Here is a 23,539-nt window from a genome sequence, read left to right as displayed (position 1 = left end):
TGATTCTTGGTTGTAACCCTAGCTTCTTTGCTCTCCAGAATATCGTATTCCACAGCCTCCAATCCTTTAATGTAGCTGCTAAATCTTGTGTTATCCTGACTGTGACTCCACGATATTTGAAGTATTTCTTTCTGATTGCTTGCAATATTTTCTCCCTGACCTGGAAGCTTTGGAATTTGGCTATGATATTCCTGGGAATTTTCATTTTGGGATCTCTTTCAGGAGGTAATTGGCATATTCTTTCAATTCCTATTTTACCCTCTGGTTCTAGAATATCAGGGCCAACTTATGCTGTTTTGAATAAATGCAGTTATTAGAAAGAATGTTCTTACATTGAACATATATGTCTCCCTGAAACTTCCACCCATTGACTGTAATTTTGCCTCCTAGGTCTAATTCTAACAGTAGCTCATATTTCTGTCTTTGCTTTATGGTTTGCAAAATGCTCATTTGCTCCTTGTGATAGCCCTGTGGGGAAGTGCTAGAGAAGTTATTATCCTCATTTATAAAAAAGCAGAGGTTTAGAGAAGTCAATAAACTTCTCCGTGATCACACTGCTAATATGTTTGAGGTAGAATCTGAATACAGGTCTCTGCTCACTCCGAGTCCAAACACTCTTTCCACCACACTGGCTTATTACAGCAACCTAAACATTCTTTCAAATGACAACCTTTCAGATACTGGAGAACCGCAACCCTGGCCTTCTCAAGCCTTTTCTCCAGGATAAGTAATGCCAGTTCCCTCAACCCATCCTTTATGCTACAATGTTGGGTCCTCACTACTCTCCATCCACCTTAGGGCATCCTTGATTTTGTCAGTCAATGCCTGTCATCCAATGTGGCACAATAAATTAGCCACAACACTCCAGATGGGTCTAATCCAGGCAGAGTACAATGGAACTAACACCTCCCTCTTCTGGACACTGGCTCTCAAGGCAGCCTAATTTTTTTTTTTAGCTACATCATCACAATGCTGACTATACTAAACTCACAGTCCCCTGGAATTTCCAGATCTTTCCCACATGAATTGCCCCATCTACCCCATTCCTAATCTTGTACAGTTGACCTTTTTTGAACCTGAAAGTGGGATTTTATATTTGTCGTTATTAAAATTCATTTTGTTACTGTCAACCCATTTCAGTCTGTAGAGATTTTGCGGTCTTTGATTCTGGCCAACCAAGATATTTGCTTCCATCCAGCTTTGTGTCATGCCAAAATTGTACCTAGATATAAGCCACTGATAAGAATATTGAACAGAATAAGGCCAAACAGAGAACTCTACTGGACAGCTCCCTCCAGGCTGATACTGATCCATTATTTATAGGCTTATCAGTCTTTACTATCTCCCTTCTATGGTCCCCCTCTACATACACATTAACACTAATTCTTCTAGCTCCTTAGGAACAGAAAGACAAAGGATATGCCTAGTATCCAATTTTATTTAAAAAAAACTTTATTCACATTTTAGAAAAAAAACAGTTTTGGGGTAAGGGGTAAGGGCATGTCCATGGAAAGGGGAAAGGTCAGAAGAGAGAGAGCCAGGATTTGGGGGGGCAGTGGAGAGGAGGGCACTGATCTCCACTTGAGGCAAGTAGAAGGATTGGGGCCGTGCCTGCGGCTTTGGAAAACCTCCCAGCCTGGCAGAGCAGAGGGGGAAATCCTGGTCCCCCCAAAATAAATAAAAAGGGCAGAAGACAGAAGGGCCAGATTGGGAGTATAGGGTAGAGGACGTTTAGACAACTGATGTTGGGCTGGGAGCTGGGCTGGAAGACAGCTTGTACCTATAGAAACAAAAGAAAAGAGTTGGGGGAGGGTGTAAAAGGTGAGCTCCAGCTTCTTCTCCCACCTGAACTCTTCATGGTACGCAGCCTGATACCCCAAAGGAAAACAGCCTTGGATGGACATGGGGGATCCTGGGGCAAGGACATAGGGTAGAACTAAGGCATCCAATGTCATAGCCTCTCTTCCAGTGGGAAAAAGTCAGGAGGGTAAGGAGTAGCTATTATTTCCGGGGGTCCCAGGACCTCACCATGGTGGGGTTAGGGTTCACCGCTTTCTCAGTCTTTTCATGAAGCAACAAGTGACAGTGCTAAGGATGGTGATGCCTGTGACCAGGGCAGCCCCTGTACCCACCAGCAGGGGCACAAACAGAGTATCCAGGGCTGAAGAGGGAGAAAAGAAAGAGAATCTGTCAGTGACATTCTTGTCCCTTCCTCCCACTTTGTGTAGCTTTGGTCTCCCCCAAATCTACTCCAATTCCCAATAAGCCCTCTACCTACACCAGCCTCTGCTCCCACAGCTCGTGGTGGGGGTGGGGGTGTGTGATTTAAAGGGCTCAAAAATAGCTCATTTCTAGAAATCCTCTAATGTTTAACAAAGTGTTTTCCTCACAATAGCCCTATAAGGTAAGGGCAGGAGACAAAGCTGAATGTGGTGGGGGGGTCACAGTATAAAGGCTGTTGAGAGAGGTTACTCACGAAGGGTGTAGGGGTAGACGGTGATGGGCTCAGAGCGGGCACTGCCTGCTTGGTACCAGCTGTAGTCAGCATGCTGCACCCAGGCGCTGGGGGCACAGTGGTATACTCCCTCGTCCTGTGGCCCCAGCTCGTGTAGTCTCAGACGGTGGCTTCGGGGCCCAACTTGCTCCACGCTGACAGCCCCTCCACCTGGCCGGATCCCCAGCTCTGCCACACCATCCCGGCCCATGCCACCAACCAGCTGGGGAGGGGATGGAACCAGGCCTGGCTCCCCTAACCGCTCCACCCACCAGCTGGTGGCCAGCCGTAGTCCTGGGGGGCCCCCCGTCACAGAGATGTTGCAGAACAGGGAGGCTGTCTCTCCCCGGTACACCGTGCCCCCTGCCAGCCATGCCACAGCTTCCAGTACCACACCTGTGAGGCATAGGAGCATGAGGTCAAGGGTTGCTGGCCCAGGAAATGCCTCGAGGATTTGAGGGAGGGGCAGGAAATTATGGAATATTAACCTTTCCCTGCTCTATCCATTATCCTTCATAAACCAGTTTTGGACAAGGAGGGAATCACTTTGGCAGAAGAATAGACAGTGGAGACAAAGGTATTATTTGGACAGAGGAAGAAGGAAGGGTTTCCCTGAAAATCTCTGGGAGGGTGATCCATGCTCTGTCTCAGGGCATCCTCCAGATGACTCCCCCTCTTTAGGAGCCCTCTTCCTGCTGATGTAGATTTTATCCCCTTGGTCCCTCTACACCCTCTTACCTTCTTCACTCACGTGCACAGGGAGTGGCCGAGAACGAACACTGGCAGCCTCCCGAAGCCGGGCCCCAGGTCCCCGAACATAGGCCCGTGCCAGGCAACGGTATGTGCCCGCATCACTAGGCCTTGCTGCCTCCAGCCGTAGACGGTAGGTAATAGGCGCCACCTTTTCCATGGATATATGTCGGTCCTCATAGCCTGGGCCCAGGCTGCCTATGCCCTCTGTGTCCAACTGGGCTACTAGGTGTCCAGGTCCAGGGGCCCCTGCAGGTGCCATCTCCCAGCCCACAGAGTAGGCAGCATGGGGCCCTGGTGGGGGTAGTGCCCCCGATACATTACACAGCAGCTCTAGGGACTCTCCGGGGCCTACCCGCAGCTCCCCAGGGCCCACAACTACGGCCAACTGGCTGGCTGAAACATACAATGGGTTGAGGGTGGGGAGTCAGAGAAGAAAGAGGTGATTACTAAGTAGTTAGGGCATAGGATTCTTCCACCTCACAATCATGACTTGAGTTTCTCACCCGAAACAATATCCTTAAGACAGATTACACCCCCATCCTCCCTCTTGGGACCTTTTCTGTGGTAAGGAGGAAAGGCAAAATAGAACAGACTACATCGGACAACCCTGCCTCCATTCTTAAGCCATGTGCCTCATGCCTGACCACTGCCAATTCCAGCTATCCAAGTAGGGGAAGGCCCAGAAGCAGGCAACTGGGATGTTGATGCCAACCCACCCTGCCTTCCCCCAGGAAATGTGTCTCGAGAACCAGCCTGGGCTCATCTTGCTCACTCTAGCACCTGAAACACAGTGGGCACCTATCCCTGCCCCAGTTCCTGCCATGTCCACTTTAATACCGAGCCAGAGGGCTATGCTGGTTGCTAGGAACACTCACCAAGGGTCTGCACATCCACATGGGCCAGCACTGCCCGCTTCTCCCCAATCTGGGCCCAGCTGCCATCAGGGTCTTGGATCCATTCAGCAGCAGTGCAGTGGTAGGTGCCAGCATCCTCCAGCTGGGCACCCCCCAGCACTAGCCGGTAGCGGTCAGCACCCTCTTTGCTCAGCCGCAATTCACCTGCAGTCAGTCGCTCAGCATAGGGTGCCCCAGCCTCCACTGCCAGGTCAGATCGAAGCCCGGCCACCTCTTGTAGGGTTGCCCTCCCCACAGGTGCCTCAGGCACTGCCCGCCCAAAGGACACTGCCAAGTGCGTGTGTTCCTGGGTGCTCGTCCGAGCCACACAGCCAAGGGCCAATTCCTGGCCCTCTGGCACTACCAGGCGTGGAGGTGAGGATGAGCCCTGTCGGCCTCGGGGCCCTGGAGGGGCAGCAGACACCTGCAACACGTCTGGAAGGACTAAGAGAGAATAGTTAGAATGAGGATTGTGGTTGTGCACATCAGGAAGCTGAGATCTTAGGTTGCTTATACACACATACATGTACACATATGCATGTGTATGTACGTACGTATGTACGTTCTATTTCCCCAAACAGATAGGAAAAATCTTAAAAAGGTAGGCAAAGTTCCCTCTTCTCCAACCAATCTAGGCAGAGCTCTCCAAGTTGCAGAGAAAGGACTCCTTGGGGCTTCCCCAACCAGAACAAAAAAGGGAAAAGATGATCAAAGTGACTTCTTTTGAAAGGAAGTGTGGTATTGTGGAAAGAATACTGGCCTAGGAGACAGTGGGCCTGGGTTCTAGCCTTAGCTCTGCTGGGGCTTGCTTCCTCAAGGATATATAGTTGCACTCAATCTTTAAGGTCCCTTCCATATCAGCGATTCTTTGATAGAGAGACCGCTCCATCCTCCCATGCCCCAGCAGCCCTGATACCTCTCAGTTCCACCTTGCCACTGTAGCTGCCTAGGTATCGGGCATCGGTAGATGGTGTATAGCACTCATAGACACCAGCATCTTGGGTCTGTAGGCGTGAGATCCGAAGCATCACAGCATCATTCTGGAGCCGCTGAACCTGAATATCACCCGATGCCACCCGGGGTCCAAATACAGCATAAGGGAAGCGGCTGTCCCGTGTGCTGATTATCTGCAATGCTGACTCGGGCACCTCGGGTCGGTAGAGAAACCACTCAAAGTCTTGCTGAGAGGGACCCTCGTAGTTGGTAACATTGCAGGAGATGGAGATGGCAGTCCCTGCCACTCGGTACAGGGGTCCCTTAGGCATCACCACCTCCCGGGCACCACACACACCTGCAGTGAACATTAGACATGTCAAGGATGACAGGGCCCCTGATCTGAAAGGCCATTCACCAGCAGGGGACCTAGAGGGATATTGGGAGAGAGGGCATCTGGGTCTTAAGCATAAGTGAAAGTGGTAGGGCAGAAGAGACTTATTCCCTGCTTCACTCTTCCTAGATCTCTGTTTTGTTTACCATCACCATGCCCCCTTCAGAGATGGCATTGTGAGGGTGGGAGAGGGTCTCCCCAATTGTGAGATCCCCAGGGTGGGAATGGGCATTTCCTATCACGTATTCCACTGACACCAGCATGCCCCTCTACCCTTAAAGGATGGGAAACAAGGGAAGGTCTCGTTCAGAAGGGTCCATTGTCTCAGCTCCTCATACTAGTAGGGGCTGTGCCACCTGGGGCCATGGAACAATGGAGCCAGTAGCCCCGAGCTGGGCAGGGCCTGGACGCAGATGGAGTCATTCCTCCTCCGGGGACAATGCGCCATCCCCCACTACTACCCTCTCCAGCTGTGGACGGTGAGCTCACTGATTTCTCCACCTCCATAGACGGATACCCCTGCAGCTGAGGCCATCATTGCCAAAGCCTGCCCCCAGGACAGCCATCATGCTATCGTCCCCTCCCACAGAATCTTGACATCTCTTCCCAGACCCTCTGCCAGCTTCCCCAACTTATCTTACTGCTGTTGGCCCCGTCTGTCTCCCAAGGGCCTAAACAATAGAGCCTGACTTGCATGGTGATTTGCATCTAATTTACATATTCATTTCATGTCAGGCTTCATGTCAACTCTCTCCTTTCCCTCTCTGGAAAGTTCTCATAGACTGAGCACCTCCCCCCATGGGAGAAGGGATCCCCACAGATTGCCCAACCCCCCCAAGACACTCCTTGTTGAGCTCTGCTTTGGGTCAGCTCCGTCCCCTTATTTTTTCCACAGTGCCTTCTGTCCCAGGGTAGCCTCACTTTCCAATATTTCTCTAATTTGCCTTCCCAGGTTCCCAAGGGAGTGTCCCTGGGGATTAGGGTTGGAAGGAAACACAGAGACTGATAAAATCTCAGGGTGAACTGTCACACCCTGATGCCCCTGACCAGAAAAACCTGGGCTCTTATACCCTCAGTCCTCTAGTATCCAGTTCCCTTCAGCCTGGAAATTCTGAAGCCACTTCCTATTCACCACATTCTAACAGGGACCAGGAACCGACGAGGAGACTTGGGAATCTTCGGGTCTCAGTTCCCATTAACCATCTCTAACATTCTCTAAAGCTCACAGCTTCTTCTTCCTGACTTGATCACCTAAGGGTCGAAAGAGGATTGGATGAGGGACTAGGGGTACAATGCATCAGTGCCAGGCACATAGTAAATGCTGAATAGATTCTTGTCGATTGGTTGACAATAGATGCAATAATCATATCTCAGCCTTTACAGTTAAATCAGTCTACATGCATTTTCTCACTGTATACTTACAGAGGGAGAGGTTCACCTAAGTATTATCGTCCTCATTTTGTAGGGCTTAGAGAATTGAAGTAATTTGCCTGAGGCTAGTAAAGCTTAATTCTCTGGACACTTTATACCACTGTTTCCAGTCCATTTCAACTCAATGTTAACGGTTCTATATGCATGGGCAAGTCATCCCACCACTCTAGGACTCAATTTCCTCGTCTGTAGAATATAAAATTTGGATGAGATTATTTCTCAAGTTCCTTGGGGTTCTAGAATTTTATGAGTCTGTGAGTCAGAAGGGCCCAGCCTCCAGCTGGTTTCATAACCAAGGAGACAACAAAGAGACCAAACCACTACCAAGTTACCCAACTGCACCAGATCTGGCCTTCTGTTTGTAAGAGGGGTTCTTCCCACCCCCAGACTCCTACACCTATATGTTGATGCTCCAAGATCCCCATGGGAAAGCACCGCTCAACTTTGGAATTGACCACTACAAGGTCTACCCCAGCCTACTTCCTGTCCCTCCTCCTACACTTATCCTCTCTTCCCCTCCCCCTCCCCCAAAACCCTTAGGACTCCTGCCTAAATATCATACTGCCAATTGGGAAAAGCAGGCTATGTGCTAAGCAACCATTTCCTGTGGGTCCCTACTTCCCCAACTGCCCAGCCCCAGGGACAGGTGGGAAGAAAAAAAGCCATCCTCTTCCAACCACCATGACCCAGGAGTCTCCTCAGCCGAGCTAAGGGTAAGGCAGAGGAGTTTGGGGACATCATGAAGCATCAGCAGATCTCTGGCCTAAAAATAGGTGACTAGGACAATTATTATGATACTCTACCAATTCAGACTCAAATATTAAAATAAATTCTGGAAAATTAAATGGGGCATCAGTTTTCCTAAGGTTAGAATACAATACAATCCTTCTACTATCTTACTTCCATCAAGTTCCTTACCTTCTCCAGGAAGCCCTCAGGAAGGCCAAATAAACCTTAACGAGCTATTGACTGGCATCTTATCGTTACTGTACATGTTCCCACAGCAGCCTTTCAAACCTGCTTGGGCACAGGAAGGCACAAGGCCCAAATTTCCTGTCTGCACTGGGTAGCTCCCCTACTCACTGCAATGCCAGGGGCAAACAGTGCTCAGAGATTTTAGGATTAAAGACTCCACAGAGACCAGGTTGATGTTATCATAGACTGACTTCCCCACATCCATCCTTGCCAACACATTTTGAACCCCAGACTTGGTAAGATTGGAGGATGGGGTGGATCAGAGCAAGGCTTTGTGTTACTAAGAAAGTCCCCACAACTGCCCATGGCCTAGCCACTTAACTGCAACTGTTAATGGAATGGACAAATGGTCCAGGAAGGGAAATAAGAGTAAGAAACCTATAATAGTGAGGACAGCAGGAGAGGGAGGGAGATGAGAGAGCTGGCTAGAGAAGGGGTTAAAAGCCTGAGGAAAATTCGGAGAGAATAAGAAGACTTGGGTTAGAGGAGGAGGGCAGAAAGAGGAGAATGGGGAGCTGGAAAGGAGGGGTCTGGAGATCTGGGACAGTAAAGGGAACAGACAGAAGGAACCCAGAGTTGACCAAAAAAGGGGGAGGGGGCAAGAGGGGTCACTGCCCCTGAGGAAACAATCTTCTAGTGAAGTCAAGGGGGCAATTAGGGGAGACTTCAAAGATTCTGGGCAGAGTCAGCCCCTTGGCCTCCTGCCAGCTCTGGGGCAATTACGAGGGCGGGCACTGCCTACGCCTAGGCCAGGCACAGAAAGCTGCAGTGCTCCTAGGGTCTGGCTATACTGGTGCAGAGAAGCGCACCCAGGGTGGGGGGAGAGAGTTTGGGCATGGCATCCCAGAGATCGGCCATGGCGTTACAGTTTGGTGGCGTAGCCCCTTCAGTAGCTCCTCACCCTGTCCTCTACCAAACAGCTGGAGAGGAGGAGCCTGGAGCTGGGAAACCCCTTTTCCTCCCATTAAAGCCTCTTCCTAATCGGCTCAGCTGGAGGCCACAGAAGCCAGCTGGGCACAGTCCTGCGCCCCTGGGTCTGGAGGAGCTCCGGGGGCAGTCAGTGCGGGGTCAGAGGCCCGAGGCAGCAGGGGCTGAAACGAAACTCCCATTCCCGCCGGCCCGGGCTGAGGATGCCCTGGTCCCCGCCAAGGTTGCCCGCCCGAAACAGAAGCAGGGAAAGGGGAAGGGGCAAGGTTCAGGTGGAAGGGGGATGAGCCGGGCCGGCAGGACGTAGAGTAGGAAAGGCACGGGGAGATCTGTGGCTCCTCTTTCTTACCAAGCATTAGCAGCAGCAGCAGCCACGGAGTGCGCCCGGGGGCTCCCATGCTGCGCGCTGCAGAATCCGGGGAGGATCCGGGGGGCGGCTCGGGCTCTGGGGGACCAAGGGCTCGGGGGGCGCATGCCCGACTGGAGGGAGTGAGGTGCACCAAGCCGGAGCGGCCGCGTCCCCTCCTTCCTCTTCCTCCTCCTCCCCCTCCTCCTTCTCCTCCTCCCGCTTTCCCTCTCCCTCCCTTCGGGTTTCTGGGCCCGGCCGGCCCCGCCTCCTCCCCGCAGGGCTCCGCCCAGGCCCCGCCTCTGCCCGGCCTCTCCCCCTCCCCTTCTCCGGGCCAATGGTTGGCACGTCTCTCCAATCCTGAATCTCCGTGCCATGTCCCGGGTCCCTGCTTCTCGCCCCAACCCCCTCCAGCTTGTCCCAAGGTCTTCGCTGGCCCCCCCAACTTTAGGAGAGGGTTGGACCCCTTGAGAGGGGAGGAAGAAACCCAGAGCAAGTGGCGTCAGCGAGGGTTTGGGGGCCAGTTTGAGTCCAGCTGTTTCCTGTTGTGCCTTGGGGCCTTCGCAGTTGGCTGGGAGAACCTGGGGGCGGGGAGGAAGGTTGGGGTAAGTGAATGCAAAGGCTCAGAAAGAAGGTTCAAATCTCACTCAAAGCTTCCTGGAAGAAGGAAAGCCCCTGCTTTTGCTCTCCATTGCTGCTAGGAAAAGAAAGAGAGAGGAAACTTTTGCAACAGAAGAATTTAGTCTACGTTGAAGACCTGCGGCGGGGTTGGGAGGAGAAGGGTGCTGCCTGAAGGCCTGGGCTAGGTGAGAGGATCTAGAAACCTCGGTTCCTTCCTGATTCATAGAAGCACAAGATTTAGAAGTTGAAAAGAGGGACCTGAGATAGACATCATCTAATTCAACCCCTCATTTTGCTGCAAAGGCAACTGAGGCCCAGAGCTGGGCAATGACATGTTCAAGGTCCCCTACTTAACAAGGAGCAGAGCTAGGATTCAAACCGATGTCCTCTGACTCTAGATTCAGTGTTGCAGAATCCCTGGTTTCCTTGCAGACTCATCTCAAGTGCCCCCTTCTCCATGAAGCTTTTCCTGGTCCAGTCCCCCAACCCCACCCCATCCGGAGTCCCTAGACTCCTTCTCCCCAAATTACCTTGTATTCCTTTTACATGCATTCTGAATATATCAGTGTGTACATTTTGTCACCTTCATTAGAATGTAATCTTGAGAATAGAAATTGTTTTTGTTTGTTTTTGTACCCCCAGTACTTAAAACAGTGCTTAGTAATTTTAGTCATATATAAATATATAATATATAACTATATGGTATACATAATATATAAATATATAATATAAATATATAAAATATAGTAGGCACATAGTAAAAGATCAATGAATGTTGATTCATTGGTTCCTTGTTTTCCCTCACCAGTAGTAGCCTGGCCCCTTATCATTAGCTTCTACAGGAGGCACATAGGCAGCCCACTCCTGCTCTAAGGTTCTGGAGCTGCAGAAATCTTGCAGACAAAAAAGATGTGACTCTACAAGAGGAGGCAGATCATAAGAACTGGGAGCAAGCAAAATAAAGGGAGAACTTCATCTCTGTCTCTTTGAGAAAGGTATCCTTAGTGGCTGAGAACAGAGGGCCTTAGAGAAGGAGCTTGAGACCTCAGAACAGGGAAGGAAAACTTGCTTATCTATCCCCTCCGGTCCTTTTCTCCTTCGAGCATCTCCAGGACCCAGCCAGGGTTGAGGGGACAAAAAGAACAGAGTTCTCATTTTTAACTAACATTCCGGCATTAAATTTGAGAAATTAATGCAGTACTTTTAAGGATCCTAAGCTTCATTCTGCTGCAAAAGCCCGTCTTTTTTAAAATCAATATTCTCCTGGTGAGTTATTATATAAAGAATGTTGAATTAAATTGAATTATGTGATGGTGACTAGTGAAACATCATCTTAGAAAAGCCAAAATGGTGACTCCAAATGTCAGTGGAAACAGACATAGTTTGTAAAAGTGTATAGGCTATAGCACATTACCAACAATGACTTTTTAATGAAAAAGTAGCATAATGTTGATACCAGGGACTCTCTCTTACAGGATAATCCAAACAACGTGGCCTACTTGGGGTTTCCATACATGGCAATCCCCTTCTCACCTCCATATCTTTGCTGTACCCCATGTCTGGTATGCTCTTCCATATCACTTCTGCCTCTTGGAGTTTCTAGCTCCCTTCAGGGCTCGACTCTTACCCAAGGTTTTTTTTTTTTTTTTTTTTTCCTGATCCTCCCAGTTGTTAGAGCTCTCTCATCCCCTGGGGAAAAAAATAGTTTGTATTTAGTTGTTTATGTACATGCTATTTCCCCTTCCCTCCCCCAGTAGAATGTAAGCTTCTTAAGAGTAGGGATTATTTCTTTTTATCTTTGTACCCCCAGACCAAGCACAATACCCGGCTTATAGTAGGCCCTTCAAACACACCTGTTTAATTGAATTGAATTAGGATCCGAAAAAAAGGTAGGCTGATCATGTAATGAGAATGAGAGATCACAGAGCAAAAGACCAAGTTCTGCACTGATCTGAAATAATATTAAAAGAACCAGAGACAGCATGATATGATGGATGGCAAACCAGTCCTGTATTAGTAAGACCTGGCTTTATGTCCTACCTCTGACACACATAGGCTTTGTGCCTCTGAGCAGTCACTTAACCTCACAGTGGCCCCAGACAACTTTCTAAGACTGGGGCCCTTAACCTTTTTAATGGTAGTCTGGTGAAGCCTATGGACGCCTTCTCAAGTCAAGCCAACAAGTATTTATAATGCGCCAGACACTGTGAATAATGTTTTTAAACACGTAAAGTAAAAGTCATAGGATTAAATATGTGAAATAAAAGTCAAATAAAACCAATTATATTGAAATACAATCATCAGTAACAATGGCCCACTATAACTTAGCTACTCTGATCAATACAATGATGCAAGACAATTTCAAAGGACTCATGATGAAAAAAGTTGTCCCCTTCCAGAGAGAGAATCTGAGCACAGATTAAAGCATATTGTTTTTCACTTTAGTTTTCTTGCTTTTTTTTCCTGTAGCATGGCTAATATAGAAATATGTTCTGCATGACTTCACATGTATAATAGGTATCATATTGCTTGCCTTCTCAATGGGTGGGGGGAGGCTGGAGGGAAGGAGAAAATTTGGAATTCAAAAAAATTTTTTAAGTGAATATTTAAAAAAATACTGTCATCAAACTATTTTTTAAAGCAAGTTCACAGAATACTCCCCACCACCACCACCAAGTTAAGAATTCTTGTGCTGTTTTGCAAAGCAATCTGCATTGGTAATGGGCGTTGCAACAACAGAGAGTTCTCTATGCCAGTGGAATCACCAGTCTGGTTCTTCCGCTGCCCCTCCAAAAAATGGAAGGTCTCTGTTATGTTGAGTGGATCTTCTGTGTGGGATTTATGGAAAGACATGAACAAGAATGACAAAAAAAAAATCAGGAATGGGTCGTGATATGCTTCCTCCCTCCTTTAGGGGATAGAGGACTTAACCTTATCTGTCCCCTGACTCCTTTTCTTCTCCCCCTCAAAAAGCCAGATATCCAACCTGAGACTCATGGCTTAGGGACAGAGGCATGGGGGTGGTGGTGGGATGGGGAGAAGCTAGGGGCTGGACAGAGAGTCTATTTAGGTTTCCCCAAAGAAAGGTGCACTCTTTCTCCTCTATCCCCAGTTTGTGAGTTCTAAAGACTATCAGCAGGGGGCGCCCATAGTTCAGTCCTGGCACAGCCCACCAGACACTTATGTAACTTAAGAAAAACAGGAGGTTGGGGGGGGGGGGGGCGCGGAACAAGGAGGGAGCATGCTAGCTTACACACCGAGACCATATGTCTCTTACACACAGAGATACACACCCTGTGTCAGGAGATCCATTACACATACAGACAGAACACACAATATACACAGGGTAACATCACACTCAAGCACTTCATAGGAATATTAGAAACCCAGAAACCAAGAGACACCTTCGAAAGCAAGGTGGGGTAGAAGAAAAAGACTTGTATTTGGGATCAAAAGTCATAGGTTCGGATCCTGACCCTGCTACCTACTAGCTCAGTGCCTTCGGATAAATCACGATCTCCCTAGTCATTGGTGTCTCCTGTTAAAAAAAAAAAAAACAAAACGGGAGGCGGGTTGACCAGATGATCTCTAAAGTCCTTTCTAGCAATAAAACCCCACGATTCTATAAAACAGGGCCTGGGAATAGCCCCAAGCATCTAGCATCCAGCATCCAGCACCTGGACCACTGCTAGTTAGTTAGGTAAGACCACGCCCTGCAGGGGTGGATGAGCAGAAGGCAGCCCTGGAGGAGTGCCAACCCAGACTCTGGGTGACTATGGCATGGGTTAGCAACTGAGCCCGTCACTGAGATATAGACACAGATGTGTGGGGTGGGGTGGGTGGGTGTTGGGCACAGCAGTGCATGCAGAAGCTACAGAAGCCCTTTCAGTTTCTGTGTTTGCTGCCCATCACCAACCTGCCACCCACTCCCCATCTGCGGCTTGCTGTCAGCACACTCTTTGCACAGGGGCTGAGGCATCCGAGCATCACATGTACCCAGAGGCAGAGTCACGTGTCACTCACCCACCCACTGATGATATACCCAAGGATATAACAGACACACACCAGGATATACAAAAACAAATGCAGATACACTGACAAATATATGCCCACAGTCACAGGCTCAGACCCACTGAGAGACACCCACAGCAGCTAATATACATAGATAGCTCAATAGATATGATTTCATCAGTGTGTATACTCCCACTACCCACACAGATAGAAATAATAGGGAGCATTTAGATAGCGCTCTTCTCACAGGCATTTTCCTCCATGGATGCTTAGAACAAACCTGGGAGCTAGGTAGTGTTATTATCTGTTTTACAGATTAAGCAATTGAGATCCAGAGAGCTTGGGACTTGCCCAAGGGCAGCAGCTAGGAAATGGTATTAAATCTAAGTCTTCTAACTCCAAACACAGTGTTTGTTCCACTATATAACTGCATAGAACCTCCAAACTTTAGGCATAGGGTTTTGGGGTACTCAGGCCGCTAAACCCCTTGCCTGGTAGCCATATTTTTGGTAATGGGCTTCTCAGGATTTACCTAAGCTAGTCCTTAGACTAGCTATCTTTGGGCCTTTCTTTTGCTGACTTTGGGCAACTAGGTGGCTGGACAGAGTACTAGGCCTGGAGTCAGAATATCTGGTCTCAGATACTTACTAGGTGTGTGACCCTGGACAAGTTGCTTACCTTCTATCTGCCTCAGTTTCCTTAACTGTAAAATGAGGATAACAATAGCACCTATCTACAGGGTCAAATGAGATAATATTTGTAAAGCAGATAGCATGGCATCTGGCACATAGTAGGCATTTAATAAATGCATGTTTCTGTTCTTGAAGCTTTTCCTTCTTGGCAGGACCTGCCACAGCTAGTGCTTTGCTGGCACATAGCCTTCAAGAACTCTGAGTCTTCTCCATGCCTTGTAATCTCCTTGAGAATAGAGATTGTTTCATTCTTTGCATTTCAATCCCCAGCATGCAGAACAATGCCTGGCATCCAGTAGATACCCAATGTAATGAGTCCCAAAGCCCTCTAGTATGGAACTCTCTCCTCCTTGGTGGAGATCAATGCCCCACACCTGTGTGAGGTGTGGGGTAGAGTGGGTGAGAACAGGATAGAGGAGAGCCATAGGCTCTCCACTCTCTTGGGGTTTGGGGCGCTTCTAGCTTCTAGAGAGAAGGTGGATGATGCCAACCCCATTTCAGGTTGCTAAAATGAAAATAAGACTCTTGGAAGAAGCCGACATGAGAGGAATCAGCAATTGCCTTCCCCTGCCTATCCCCAGCCTGCTACATTAGCCACTACAAAGAATTTCCCTTTTGGGTGAGATCTGAGACTCTCTTGGTTGAGTTATCCTGTTCCCAGTGGGAAAGCTTCTTTTCTCTGTAGTGTCTGGTATATTTCTCTCTCTCTGTCTCCCTCTCTTTCTCTCCCTCTTTCCCTCTTTCTCTCTCTCTTCTCTCTCTCTCTCTCTCATTTATATACATATAAACATATGTAGGTATATACATATGTATGCCTGTATATATACTTTCTCTGATTTTTGTTTTATTATCAACTTGCATAAATGGATTCATTTGCTATGTGTGTTCATTGTGGAACTAGTATTTGGTGGAAAAAGAGCCAAGACTTGGATATAAAGCTTGGGTCCTCCTTTCCCCCTGATAAATGAACATTAATCAGAAGTTTAGCTTGAACCTGAAAACCACATCCCCCAGACTAAAAATTGTTAAGGAGCAAATAGAAATAACTCTAGCACAGTACTCCTCTCTGAAAAGCAGTCACCAAACTTCTGGGTCCCAACCTCTTGCCTTTTTCCTCCTGGCAAGAATTAGTCTTCCTTGGAGAAGGGGAGGACAGGGGGGAGAAGAAGTTAAAGATGTCTATTCTGCCTTCCTGTGAGCCACCCAATGGACACCCACATAATATATGTGGGGAATAGTCTTAATTACATTAATAAATGCATGTTGATTGATTGCTGTCATGGTGGCTCATGGGAAAAGTACTTTAGAAAAGAACAGATAGTTTATATATATATGTATATATATTATACATATATACACACATATACATAACATTGTATATACTCCTGGCACCAAGGTATTTATGGAAATGGATACACAGAAAGTCACCATAACCACCAAAATATGTATAGCAGTGCTTTTTTGATATAGCAAAGAACTAGAAACAAAGTAAATGCCCCTCAGTTGGGGAACTGTTAAACAAATTGTGATACATGAATGTAATGGAATGTGCTATGAGAAATGTTGAATACTATGAACATAGAGAAGCTTGGAAAAACTTAAAGTGATGCAGAATGGAATAAGCAGAGCCAAGAAAACAATTTACGCAACTACTACAACAACATATATGCAAAGAACAACCACCACAAAATAATCAAAAGGAGATGTTGCAAAATTTCAAAGAATAAGCATAGCCTCCAAGAAGAGATATAAGAAGACATCTCATTTTTCTCTTCCCCTTCTCCCACTCCTTTGAAGAGACATAGAGATGTGGGGTCCGTGGGTAGGGAACATTGTATATATTTCAGGGGTTTTTTATGGTTTGGTTGGTTTTGCTGATTGTTTTTTCCTCTTCTTTTTTTTCCTTTAAAATATTCACTGTTATATGGGACAGCTCTCTGAGAAGGGAAGGGGCAGGAATACTGGGGAAATTTAGGTGATATTAAAAAACATTCAATAAAAATTTATTTTAAAAAAGAAATAGATACATATAGTCATAAGTCATGTTCTTGTGCACATTTGACTCTTTCTTACAAATACGTGTAAATTTAGTATCATGACGCTGTGGTGGGAACCAAGATGATAGACTTTAGAACATCCAGTGATGGAATAAGTTTATGAGACCTTTGCCCTCTGCAGTCCTAAAGAGCTATGCTTTGACAGCATTCTAAATAGGGACAGTGGCTCTATGGAGTCATGGAAATAGGCAGACACAGTGAGGCCACATTTCATACACACAAACATCACATACTCGTAATATGTACAACTTCTCTCTTTATCCCCATCTGGCTCTGATGTAATCCATTACAGGGAGCTGGATAGATATCCTCTTTGACTGGATTTCCCATATTACCCTGGCTAGGATTCCCCCCCCACATTATTCTCTACCAATACCCCTCTTCATTCCTAAATCCTCCATTAGGGGAATCAAAAAGACAGTTTCAAGAGAAGAAAGAGAGAGGGGAGGGAAATGGTATGTAGCTGCTGGGTTTTGCATTTTCCTCTTCTTGAGCCTTTGAAGGGGGCATTGCCCTTTGCCTGCCCTGGTTCATTCCTGCTGACGCCCACTCTGGAATGTCACTTATGGATCCCTCTCTCAGCTGGAATCCCCCCTCATCCCTCCCTCCTCTAGTAAAGTTCTTTGCTCTGTTGAGCATGGCTCTGACCCTTTCCTACCCCCTACCCTCAGTTCTCCAAACCTTTGCCAGATGAGAAGGATCAAGGGAACATAGAGTTTACAGCTACAATGAACTTTAAGGATCATCTACTCAAACCCCCTCATTTTACAGATGAGGGAACTAAGGCCTAGAGTGGGAAGGTGACTCCCCAACTGAGGTACCTGTAGGGAACTAATGGGAGAGACAAGAGAACCCCTAAGGGGATATGGAATTTGGGACAGTATGTCTCCTACACTCTTACCCTTTTTGTGATTTCAACAGAAAAACTCCTGAATAATGTCAACTCAGCAACTCTGCAGGAATTTATAGTCTTAAGGAGTTGCCCAAGGCCCTGGGAGGTTAAATAATCTTCCCTAGGGTCATATAACTATTACCTGTCAGAGGAAGGACTTGAAACCAGACTTTCGTCCACTCTTCCACACTCTTTCCTTAACCCCACTATTTTAATCAACATGAATTTAGGTTAAAAAGAACATAAAGGGCTTTTAGAGGAAAAAGAGGTTGCTTACGGGTTGCTTCTCTCCGTCACTGGAGTCTGGACCTGGATTGCTTACCCAACACTGGCTGACCTCTGGCTCCTCCCCAAGCTGTCACACAGCTCTGGCATAAAATACAAGTACAGATTGATGTTCAAGAAGTGCTTGGGAGACCAGGAAAAAAGAGGGTGTCCAGAAAAAGGATCCATTTACAAAACATAATTTGGGGGCCTGGAATCAAAACTTCTGCCACTACACGCCCATAGACACACACAACATAGGCACATCCACATCTGCCCACAGGTCAGCCCCTAACAAAGCTGCAAAATTCAGGACCTAGGGGGAAAAGAATTGCCTTTTGGGAACTTTGGGAGGGTACTGGGTATCCATTCAATTATTTCTTTTTCTTACTAGCTGTGTGACCTTGGGCAAGTCACTTAACCCCAATTGCCCTGTCTTCCCCCCTGCAAAAACAAAAACAAAACCCAATTATTTCCTTTTCTGGGGAAGAGAGAAGGAGAATGAAGTATTAAGAAGTTACTATGCACAAAGCCCTGTGGAGAAACACTGGGGACACAAATAAGAAAGCAAGACAACCCCTTCTGTCAAGGAGCTCACATTCTAATGGGAGAGAAAACATTCACAGAATGTTTCAGCTGCAAGTCAATGGCAAAGTCCTATGATCCTTAGGGTGCAGTGGCAAAAGAGATGCTTAATGTCTCTTCTTTAGTGTTATTTGCACTGATAAAATCACATAAGATTTTGATGTTGAACCATTTGATATTGTCAAGGACTTTAGTGGCAAGGATTTTTGGAAGGAGTCTTCAGTAGCTGTGACAGTAGCTCCTGCAGGATGCCAGCCTGCATCTCTACAGAGGTTGCCTCCCAAGGTGATGTCTGAGGGCACTGGGTGGGAAGCATTGCTTTTCTCAAGGCTTTTGTGTTCAAGGTGCTGAGCTGTGCCCGTAAGGGTCCAAGGGGAGATAGTGGTCATGGCCTGACTTGCCTGCCACATATCTCTTACTCAAGGTGCCCTACTACTTCCACTAGGCTAGTTTTCCTGCCTGGTGTATTGAGTTTGGTTAGCAGTTCTTAGGGGGCTGGCTCCCCTTTCCATTGAAGTAACTTCTTCAGGTGATAGCTACATGGGCTGGGCTAGAAGAAGGAATGGTTGTCTAAGTGGTGCTGCCATTCCCAGGCTCCTGTGCCTGTTGATGGTGATTAGTTAGCGATTGTTCTTGGTGGTGACAAGGAAGACGGACCCCCTCCCCAAAATGATTTCTTCCCTTAGTGCTGGCTGTGGGGGGCAAGGCTAAAAGCACATCGGGTGGGCTGAGGACCCTGCTGTTCCTAAGGCTCTGTGATTGAGGACCCTTGGCTGTTTCCAGAAGAGTTGGAGAAGAGATGGTGGTCAAGGCGGTGATGGAGTTTTGACTTACCTGGCACATGCTGCCTCCTCTCTTACCCTCAGGTGCCTTATTGTTTCAGTATGTGATAGGTCATTTTCTGCTTTCCTTTCCCTATTTGGGCAGGGGGTGTGGGGAGAAGAGACAATTTCTAGTTAGATAAGTGGTGAGATAAGAACTTGGGTGAAATCACCTAAAGCCTTCTGGGTACCAACAGGCTTCCTGATTGGCTGAGAGCAATCCCAACATTATAAATCAATGAAAGAGCTTGTTATAGTGAACCCATATGGGCCAAGCCCAAATGGCAGGTGGGGCCAGGTCACCCAAAGTATTTGGGGTTTTTTTTTGGAGGGGAGAAGGTGGTCATAAGGGAGCAATATACTTAGTATATGTTTCAACCTAGAAAGGATCAGGGGACCAATCTGGGCCTGCCAAACTCTAAAGATTAAAGTAACTACTTTAGACACCATGTAATCTAGACTAGAATCATGTGTATGCATTTTTTAAATTGTATTTACTACAGGTCTTAGGACAGTGAATAAAGTGCTGGGTCAAGTCAGGAGGACCTGAGTTCAAATCTAGCCTCAGACACTTACTAGTTTGTGTGACCTTGGGTACGTCACTTAACCCTATATTGGCCTCAGTTTCCTCATCTGTAAAAGGAGCAGGAGAAGGAAATGGCAAACCACGCCAGTATCTCCGCCAAAAAAAGATGAGGTCACAAAGAGCAGGATGTAACTGAAATGACTGAACAACAAAAATACTAGTCTTACTGTTTCTGGATACTTCTTTCCTTTTATGAGTAAGTCATAGTCTTGTAGTTTGTTGCATGCGGTGACAAAAAGAAACAAAAAGGGAGTGTGTGATTGAATGAAGCATCTAGTTACAGTAGCAGTAGCAGAATGTGGGGCTTGGATGTGACAGATCCCTGAGACCAGTGAACCCAGGAACGCGTCCAAGCCTGGGGAACCAAGCCACGTGTCAAAGCCCGGGGAACCAAGGAACACGTCCAAGTCCGTACGGTCCCAAGACCTCTGACCCAGGTATACCTGGCTCATGAAGTATGATCAAAGAAGGAGCCATCACTGATCCCCAAACAGAGAGTTCCCACTGCCCAGCTCTGTGCCTGTAGCTTCTTGTTCTCGGCAGCACAGCCCAATGCATAAAACATTCCCCAGGAAACAGCTGGAACATGGAAACACACATAGACTCACAGTGAAAATTATCCCGGTAACCAGATTTCCCCACACTGCACTGCTGTGCTCTTTCCAACAGCATCTCTTTTCCAACCACAGTCTGAGGACCACTTTAAAGAGTACCAGATCTGCAGCCTTCATATACTGCCTACAGCCACCTCCAGAGTGGGAGAGTGGTTGGTGTCCTTATTAGGGCTACTGGCACTGATTCCTGCCTTCCTCTCCAACTGCTGTGCTGCCTTCTTGATTGGAGAAAACAAAGCAGGAACAGGGAGTTCCGCCACTCCAGCCAAGTGTAAAAGATCTGGGATGTTGGGAAAGCCACAAGACAACAGCATAGTTAGGTGGATTCTGAACTGGAAGAATGTCATAATGGTATGGACCCAGAGAGAGGTCTCAAGTGGAGTGCCCCAGGGATCTGTCCTTGGCCCTGTGCTGTCTATCATTTTTATCAGTGACTTAAATTGATAAATTTGGCTAGCATACAGGTCAGAAGTGTAGACGGCTAAAAAAAATATGAGAAGGAAAACAAACACACTGAATGACAAAGTTAGGATCAAAAGAAATTTCAACAAGATAGAATGTTTGAAAGAACCTAAGAAGATGAGATAAATGTAAAGACTTATACATAGTCTTTTTGTTATCATTCAGTCGTTTTCAGTCACGCCTGACTCTTCTTGACCCCATTTGGGTTTTCTTGGCAAAGACACTGGAGTGGTTTGCCGTTTTCTTCTCTAGCTCATTTTACAGAGGAGGAAACTCAGGCAAACAAGGTTAAGTGACTTGCCCAGGGTCACACAACTAGTAAGTATCCGAGACCAGATTTGAACTTGGCTCTAGGCCTGGCACTGCACTATCTAGCTGCTACTTAGTGTACTCCACCAATATAAGATGGGAGGCAAGTGTCTAGACAGCAGTTCATCTGAAAAAGATCTGGATGGTTTAGTGGAAATCTCTGTCCTAGGCCCTCTTTATCCTCTATACTATCTCCCTTGCTCATCTCATCGGCTTTCATGGATTCAATTATCATCACTAAGCAGAAGCTTTCCAGATCTTATATAGTGAATCCTAATCCTAGACTCTCACTTGAATTCTAGGTGTGCATCACCAATGTGCTCACTGGACATCTTGAACTAGATGCCCTGCAGACATTTAAAACTTACTTTGTCTAAAACCAAACTCATTATCTTTCCTTGAAAACCCTCTTCCTTCTGAATTTCACAATTATATTCAAAGAAGCCAGCATCTTCCCACTAACCTAGGTTGCCAGCCTTGGTGTCATCATTAACTCCTCACTCAACCTCACATGTCTGATTTATCACCAAATTTTGTTATTTCTGTCAGCCTCACAATGTCTCTTATAGATGTCCCCTTCTCTCCACACACACAGCCACCACCCTGGTTCAGGCTCTCATCACCTCCTCTCATCTGGACCATTGAGACAGTTTTCTAATCATTCTCTCTGCCTCAAGTCTCTCTGCATGCCCATCTATCCTCTATTCAGAAACTAAAATTATTTTCCCAAAGTAGAGGAAAATCTGACCTTCTCACTGCCCAATTTAATTAACTCCAGTTGCTTCCTATTATTTCTAGAATAAAAAATAATGTCCTCTGTGTCACATTTAAAACTCTTCACTAGGTGGCTGGCCCCCTCCCATCTTTTGGGTAGGTTTATGCTTTCCTTTCCTTTGATATACTGACCTACTCTCTATTCCTCTCTCATAACACTCCATTGCTACCTCTAAGAATCCCTGAATTCCTTCAAGATTCAACTCAAATGATACCCTTTGCAGGGAGGCCTTTCCCAGGCCCCCTGAGCTGCTAGAGGCTTACCCTGTAAGGTTGCTTTTCATATACTCTCTATATCTTATATGTACCAACTTATTTACATGTTGACCCCCCCCCTTTAGAATATAAGTTCCTTGAGGGCAGGGCCTATCTTTACCTTCCTTTGTAAACCCCACCCCCACCCCCCACTTAGCACAGTATCTGGCACATAAGAAGCAATAATATAATAATATATAATAATATAATAAGAAGCAATAATTAATAAATACTGGCTGAATAAGTGAATGACATGGCTGCCAAAAAAAAGCTAATAACATCTTGGGTTGAATTATGATGCACATGGTGTCCAGAACAAAGGAATCTATAATACTTTGCCTTAAAGATAACATCTGGAATATTGTGTTTAGTCAGGAGCCACATTAGAAAAGACCCTGCTGAAATGGAGAGTGTTTGAAGGAGGGTGGCCAGTATGGTGAAGAGCCCCATGATCATGGCGTCCAAATATGTGTTGAAGGAACTGGAGATGTTTGGCATGAAAGAGAGAAGATCATGGGGGGAAATGATAGCTGTTTTCAAATATGGAAGGCTGCAATATGGAAGAGAGATTAATTTGGGGTTTTGTTTTGTTTTGGTTTGGTTTTGGCTTGGCCCCAAAAAGCAGAACTAGGAATAACAATCCATGGAGAGGCAGATTTAAGTTCAATGTGAAGAAAAACTTCCTAACAATCTGAGCTGTCTACAAGCAGAATGCGCTGCCATGGGAGGAAATGGGAACCTCTAGCCTGGAGGGCTTCAAGCAAAAGTTAGGTAAACATTTTTAACAGTGTTATAGAGGAGATGCTTGTTTTAGCATAAGCTGGATTCAGGGATTGTTGAGGTCCTTTTAAGTCATACTGATGGAAGGGGAATGATCTTGGGAACTCTTCTCTACCCAAAGTCTTATCTCCTTAGAGTCCCCACCCAGAGTTTCTTCTTGAATATCTCAGAATCGTGTCTAATTTTCTAATGATGGGAAGTAAAAGGGCCTCACTTCCTGTGCAAGTGCTCAGGGTAACATTGCATTCAGGGACGTGACAACCTTCATTTCATCCTCATGGGAAGTGTAAAACAACATAACAGTAATTCAATAAAGGATCTATATAATGCTCTTTTAACTTCATTGAGTCACAGAGTCAGAGCCAACACTCTTTCCATTACATTCAGTCCCTTTCTATCTATCTCTGTTTCCTCATCTGTGGAATGGGAAAAACCGGCCTTATTTTCTATGGGAGTCAGGCTAGGAGGCAGATCCCAGCCATCAGTTATTCTAGGTTGAAGCTGCTTAATCTGTTAAGCAAACACATCAGGAGCTGAGGATGTAGAAGAGAGAAAATGGGAGGATCTTGTTGGAAAACTAGGGGGAATTAGGGCTAAGATATATGCAATGTTTTTACATTAAATAAATCAGATATAAATGCAATCTTCCCCTTGAAACCTCCTTGGATTA

The 23,539-nt window shown here is 46.6% G+C and overlaps 1 protein-coding gene across 1 annotated transcript; it reads right to left on the bottom strand.

The window, feature by feature from the left end:
- Positions 1-1,429: 1,429 nt before the first annotated feature.
- IGSF8 (immunoglobulin superfamily member 8) lies at positions 1,430-9,396 on the bottom strand. Its single transcript, XM_036753323.1, has 7 exons — positions 9,150-9,396; positions 5,057-5,431; positions 4,123-4,584; positions 3,233-3,640; positions 2,477-2,890; positions 2,029-2,161; positions 1,430-1,780 (listed from the first exon to the last, which is right to left on the bottom strand). Exons 1-6 carry the CDS (start codon positions 9,196-9,198, stop codon positions 2,046-2,048), a joined length of 1,824 nt encoding a protein of 607 aa, XP_036609218.1. The 5' UTR covers positions 9,199-9,396; the 3' UTR covers positions 1,430-1,780; positions 2,029-2,045.
- Positions 9,397-23,539: the final 14,143 nt, after the last annotated feature.

The sequence above is a fragment of the Trichosurus vulpecula genome, chromosome 4 (assembly GCF_011100635.1).
Source record: "Trichosurus vulpecula isolate mTriVul1 chromosome 4, mTriVul1.pri, whole genome shotgun sequence".
NCBI lineage: Eukaryota > Metazoa > Chordata > Mammalia > Diprotodontia > Phalangeridae > Trichosurus > Trichosurus vulpecula.
The sequence above is the reverse complement of the archived record's forward strand: the minus strand, read 5'-3'. Positions and strand labels throughout refer to the sequence as shown.